The 6,131-nt window shown below is 36.5% G+C and overlaps 1 protein-coding gene across 3 annotated transcripts; it reads left to right on the forward strand.

Annotated features, from left to right (window-relative positions):
• Positions 1-505: 505 nt before the first annotated feature.
• Positions 506-5,061, forward strand: LOC104612862 (E3 ubiquitin-protein ligase SINAT2-like). 3 transcript variants are annotated; one of them, XM_010280474.3, is made up of 4 exons: positions 506-783; positions 1,672-2,065; positions 2,543-2,929; positions 4,543-5,061. In XM_010280474.3, the coding sequence occupies exons 2-4, from the start codon at positions 1,853-1,855 to the stop codon at positions 4,861-4,863; spliced, it is 921 nt and encodes a 306-aa protein (XP_010278776.1). In that variant the 5' UTR covers positions 506-783; positions 1,672-1,852; the 3' UTR covers positions 4,864-5,061. The 3 variants fall into 3 exon arrangements, with proteins under 3 accessions (XP_010278776.1, XP_010278778.1, XP_010278779.1); XM_010280476.3 differs by having other exon boundaries at positions 514-966; XM_010280477.3 differs by lacking the exon at positions 506-783 and adding an exon at positions 985-1,085.
• The last annotated feature ends 1,070 nt before the right edge of the window (positions 5,062-6,131 follow it).

Consider the following 6,131-nt stretch of genomic DNA (forward strand, 5'->3'; position numbering starts at 1 on the left):
TAATAAATGATTTATCAAATGCTTTTCTCGATTTTAAAAACAAATCAAATATAAACATTTATTTAATGAACTATGATCCCCTCTCACTTGACAATGGAAAAACCAATAGATAATAAATCATCTAAATATAAATAGCATCTAAAACACAACAAACAATTCATTTCAAACAGTTAAAACAAATAAGATTTTATAATAAGCATAACATGTGTTCAATCAAAATGACATCAACACGACATAAGTTCAATTAACTAGTTAATTTATGAAATGATGATTCCACATCCACTGAATCTCTTCCATTACTAGATAGGGGTAAAACGTTGGAATCTCAAAGTTTCACGGTAGATTTTTGTTACAAATGAAAGTAAAGAGGGGGCTAACATAAAAGAAAAAAAAAATCGTTAGGAACCCCCATGTTTTGTAAATTGTAAGGAAGGCCTATAAAAAAAACTTATTTCTCTTTAATATTTATATAAATTTCTGAGCAAAAAAGATTCCAATCCAATGCACGATCTGGTCTACGTTATTCCGTTCCGCCAACACCCCCACCGTCTCCCCTCTTCTCTCGGTGTGTAGTAGGCTAGGCTTACAACTTAGAAGGTTTCTTCAGTGAAAGCGGTGACTCGCATACAAATGGACAAAGGCTAAGCAGACAGAACAAATCGCGTTGTTTCTTAAACTCAGGGAACCGTATACGACATCAAACCCCCACGCGTTGTCGGAGCAAACTTTTTAGGGTTCCCTTTTTTCTGCGCTTTCGTAATCTTCCTCTCGGCCGTTGTCGAGGTGATGAATCTCTTTCCCCTTTTAGATTCTTCTCTTTATCCTCTTCGATTTCCTTGTGGCTTGTTTAGTCCTTGAATTCAACCGTGGAGTTACAGATTCTACTGTTTTCTCTAGGGTTTTGACCCTCTTTATCTCTTTTTCTGTCGCTTTGTTTTGTTGTGGAACTTCCCTTTCCATCCGCAGGTACTTGAAATGTGACATTTGGAGATTTGGGTTATTAGGGTTTGCTTGAATTTCAAATGGGTTTTGGTCGAATGGTTTGAATCAGTGAGTTTAGGGGGTCTGAGTCTGGTTGAGTTTATGTCGGTGGAAATTCCTTTCACCCTTTTATTTTTTTGCATTTCCTGTTTCTTTAGCAGCATCTGGACTCGGACTTACATTTGTGTATTTGAAACTGAATTGCATGTTGTTTATGTTTTACTTCGACTCTGATAGTTTAGTCCTTTGTGTGAAACGGGTGCTTGAGCTGAATTTATTTTGAATTTTCATAAGTGATTCTTTAAGAAGAAATAAAGTATATTTTGTGAATAATTTCCAGGATTTTTAGTTTTCTTAACAATTATTATGTAAATTCTTTCTAATTTTCTTGCTGATTCTAACTTCTGTTTATTTTTATATTCTAGATATTGGTAATATCAACAAGTAAGAAAGCTAGATTCGTTAGCTTTTCAACTTTTACATGTTATGGTTGGATCTTTTAAATTCTAAATCTTCTCCTTTTCTTGGTTTTAACTAATGTATTTTGTCAAGTTTAAACCTTCTGTGTTTTTTTTTTTCTTTTTTTTTTCTGCTGGGTATTTGCAAGTGCATTAAACTTTTTCTATGGTTATATAATCAACAACTTGCTCCCATGCCTTATTTGAGTTCCTTTTCTTTTGTGATCTGCAGTTAATGAACCTCAATCCGTACTTCATATAATTGATTCCATGGCAATGAGGAGACTGGGTTTCTGTTAATTTAAGTTCTCAAGTATCAAATGGACGAGTTCCTTGGCAGGAATTTGAACATTGTTCTCTATAAGAATTATTAGGTACCCAGATTTTGAGAAACTGAAGCCAGTTGGCCTTGGATGGCTCCAGGAAGCAGTATCCGCGTAGAGGTTCCAGAATCTTTGTCCATGAATATGGAATTATCTTCAACTAAAAATGAAATGGAGAGTGCTTTGACGGGTAAAATTTCCAACATTTCTAATGCTCAAGTGGGTTTGTCATCAACCAGCGGTGTGCATGAGCTACTTGAGTGCCCAGTTTGCACCAATTCCATGTATCCTCCCATACACCAGGTCCTTCTCCCTATTTCTGAGCTCATGTTTCATTTTTCAGTTCTGTATAAAATGAGACATAATTGTCTCTGGTTTTATGTTTTTATTTTATAATATACTGTTCAACCTGATATTGCAGATGTATTTTGCATTTCCTTTTACTCTCATTAGTATTTTTGTGAAGACTGCAAGTAAATGATTAGCTAAATCAATTTTAGTTGAGTTTTAATGTTGTGGTGTGATCCTTTTCATTTATGTTGTGTTAAATACGTCAAATTCTTGCTTTGTGGCTTATAATAATATTATATAAGAAATTCTTTCTTAGTTATTTTGTAGTCTCTAGAGAGTCCAGAAATTCTGGTTCTTAAACTTGTTTTTTACCTTTTCATATTTCTGACATTCACCACCATTTTTCTTGTCCAGTACATTCTGTGTTGTTTATTCTATATTATGTTTATTTTGCCTTCAATTTATTTGCTGTGGTATGGATGTTTGCAGTGTCCAAATGGCCACACACTTTGCTCGAATTGCAAAGCTAGAGTTCATAATCACTGTCCTACTTGCAGATTCGAATTGGGAAACATAAGGTGCCTAGCTCTTGAGAAAGTGGCTGAGTCACTTGAACTTCCTTGCCGATTTCAGAACCTTGGATGTCCTGACATGTTCCCTTATTATAGTAAATTGAAACATGAGCAGCTGTGCAGATTCAGACCCTATAATTGTCCCTATGCGGGTTCAGAATGCCTGGTTACCGGTGATATTCCAACACTTGTTGCACACCTTAAAAATGATCACAAGGTGGACATGCATGACGGATGCACATTTAATCATCGCTATGTCAAATCCAATCCACAAGAGGTTGAGAATGCAACATGGATGCTCACTGTAAGTCATGTTTTTTCCTTCTCATCATGGCTTTGTATGGCTGAGGCAAGCTGGTATATTGGTTACAAGGTTCAAAATTTCGTCACGTATCAGGCCTTATCGGCCGATACATATTGTACTGGTGGATCACCGATATGCCAAATATGTAGCTTTTGGGATTTTGACCTATTTCAAGGGGTAGGCAGGTCTAAGACCTACCCCTGTCCTATTTTTGAGAAAAAAAACTAAAGCAGATAAGTGGCATGTGGTACAAAGTACTGATACACCCCTTTATTGATACTTTGAACCTTGATTGGTTACTGATGAAGAAGGCTGATATTATGGGTTTCACCAACATTGGGGGCAGAGCTAAGGGGTGTGGGGCTTAAAGTTTGAAAAACCTGTATATGTGGGAGAATTATAGGATGTGTCCTTCCATCTTAATAGAGCCCCCCCCCCCCAAAAAAAAAAAAAAAAAAAAAAAGAAAAGAAAAGAAAAAAGAAAAGAAAAGAAGAAAAAAGAAAATTATGAATCCTGACTCCAGCAATGACCAACACAACCATTTGATTTATCAGAGTCAACAGAACCTTAAGTTACCATCTAACTAGGAAGTGGTTGATTTTTCTATATTTTTGCAATACAGAGAAAAATGCAGCTACCTAGAAAATCGGTATCATTATCACAAAGTGATATCAGAATCCATAAAATAAAAATGAAATAAAATATTTAGCCAAAAAATACAATAAATTAGATAAAACAAAACCCCATCAACAAAACAAGGAGAATCCTTCCCATTTAATTATGTCTTTTATATTCCTCTTCTGTACATACTGGGGTATTTTAATCCTAGAAATAATGTCTAGTTGGATATAAACTACAAAGAACAAATGAAAATACCCATAACCTATCAAGTTCCTTGTGATAAAAAGCACATAGTGTTAGCGTTGCTTTTATTTATCTGGGCCCCATACTCTGATGTAGCTTACTTTTGTTTTTTTTTTTTTTTCCTATCAATAACAGAGATTTCATTAAATGATTAAAGACTGAAAATACATAGAAAGAGCTAAAGTAGCTTAACTCCCCATAACACCGCTTGTCTAGCTAAGCCATCTGATGTAGCTCACTTTTCCCCAATGAATGATAGTCCTGACTTTTCTTGAAACTTTTAGAATAACCTAAGCTGAAATGGTAACCTTCTGCCTGTGGCAGAGGTCATTGGCTTAATTTTCCACAAGGAGAATGACCGAGGGGCCATTGCATGGCACAGTGGTAAAATCTCAGGCTGATAAAGCATGAGAAAACCGGCTCAAGCTTGAGAGCTGCAACTTTGTGCAAAAATAAAAATAAAAATAAAATAAAATAAAGCCAAAGATTAGGTCCATGTCCAGTCTACCCCTCTCAAGACCCTGGAAAGCCAGGACCATCCCTAGAGAGGGTAAACCCAGGAGAACATGTGGAAACATTTTGGGCTGCCACCTTGGTGTTATTGTTTAAAATTTGTGTAGAAGCAGTATTTCCAAATTCCAATGTGTTCTCTAAATTTCTATAGCATATTGCATATATTTAGCATTTTGCACATACATTTTCTAGTTTTTTTTTCCCTCGTTGGCTAAACTGTTAATCTTTCATGTAGGTTTTTAATTGCTTTGGGCAACACTTCTGTCTACACTTTGAGGCATTTCTTCTGGGAATAGCTCCAGTTTATATGGCTTTCCTGAGATTCATGGGAGATGACAACGAAGCAAAGAACTTCAGCTACAGTCTAGAAGTAGGTGGATATGGCCGGAAACTAATATGGCAGGGGGTTCCAAGAAGCATTCGAGACAGCCACAGGAAGGTCCGTGACAGTTATGATGGGTTGGTCATTCACCGTAACATGGCACTCTTTTTCTCCGGTGGCAATAGACAGGAGCTGAAGCTGCGAGTGACTGGTCGAATATGGAGGGAACAATAGACATGGCCCTTAAAATATATTTCCTAGCCTTATTCCATGGCCATCATTCTCGTTGATTTAACTGTGAATAATCTGACCCTAAGACCAGAAATTATATGCTTGATCTGGTGCATGCTTTAAACTGTAAATGAAATGAACTTTGTGTTGTAAGCTTAAGAATAAATCCCCCCCACCCCCACCACATGTATTTACCCAAAATTGTTTCTTGGCCTACTGGAATTCTTATTTCAGGGTTTCAGCCTGTTTGGATGCACCAAAAGAAGATTAAAGATCTTGATTTAACATAGACAACTCATTAGTAAACTGAATATATTTATTAGCCAAGCAAGAAATATGAAGTACCAAAAAAGGTAGGAAATATGAATTTGCTACATGCCAATGATGTATGCATCCAAACAACAGAATGTCTTTCAAAAAACCAATGGCATTAGCTTTCATTCGAGCCGGGAAACGCAGGGCAAACAGGAGTACAGGACTACAAATCCAGCTGCTTAACCCATAAATGCTATCCAGGGAAGAGTAAGCTGGGGGGAATATTTTAGTTCTCTTCAAAACCTCAACTACCTTAGCAGGAAGTCAAGGGTTCTGGTGGGATATCTATATCCAAATCCAAAATGGACCCACTGTTAGGCAAAAGGCAACAAGAAAGGCTAGGCATCACCAGAGAAATTGAAATATTCTGGATTCTGGCTGTCGCCTGTTGGTCTGTGTATGGCATTATGAGATGCCGCCTATGGTGGTTCATGGATGATGCATATTGCTTTGACTATAAAAATGTGGAAGTGCTTATTTTCCGTTTGTTTCATCAATCTGATACGTTTAAGCCTTTTCCTCTGCTTCTATCCATTGAAAATACAAAGTTGTATGAAAAATAGACGCTCTTAACATTTGTATCGAGAGGTCCTGTTCTTTCCATTTAACGTCAGTAATTCATGTCCTCTTGTGGTTGTAGTTTTGTTGCACCAGATGTTCTAATAGCATAAATCACATCAGCCAGAGAGGTTGCCTGTAAATCATCAAACATTGAATCCTTTTCAAACTTTCTTCCAAGTTTAACCTACATATTTGATTACCATGAGAAGGACCTGTGCACAACATTCAACAGACCTGGCTGCTGGTACACCCTATACTATATTCTAAAATGCTGTTGTACAGGCCAGATTTTTCAAATTGTTTCACAATTCTTTTACAACTTTATGGTTTTTTGAAATTAAAAAAAAAATCAATATGGGGCTATTTAAACTCATCTACAACCAATTCGGTTAATG

Source organism: Nelumbo nucifera, chromosome 3 (assembly GCF_055504915.1).
Source record: "Nelumbo nucifera cultivar China Antique chromosome 3, China Antique-T2T, whole genome shotgun sequence".
NCBI lineage: Eukaryota > Viridiplantae > Streptophyta > Magnoliopsida > Proteales > Nelumbonaceae > Nelumbo > Nelumbo nucifera.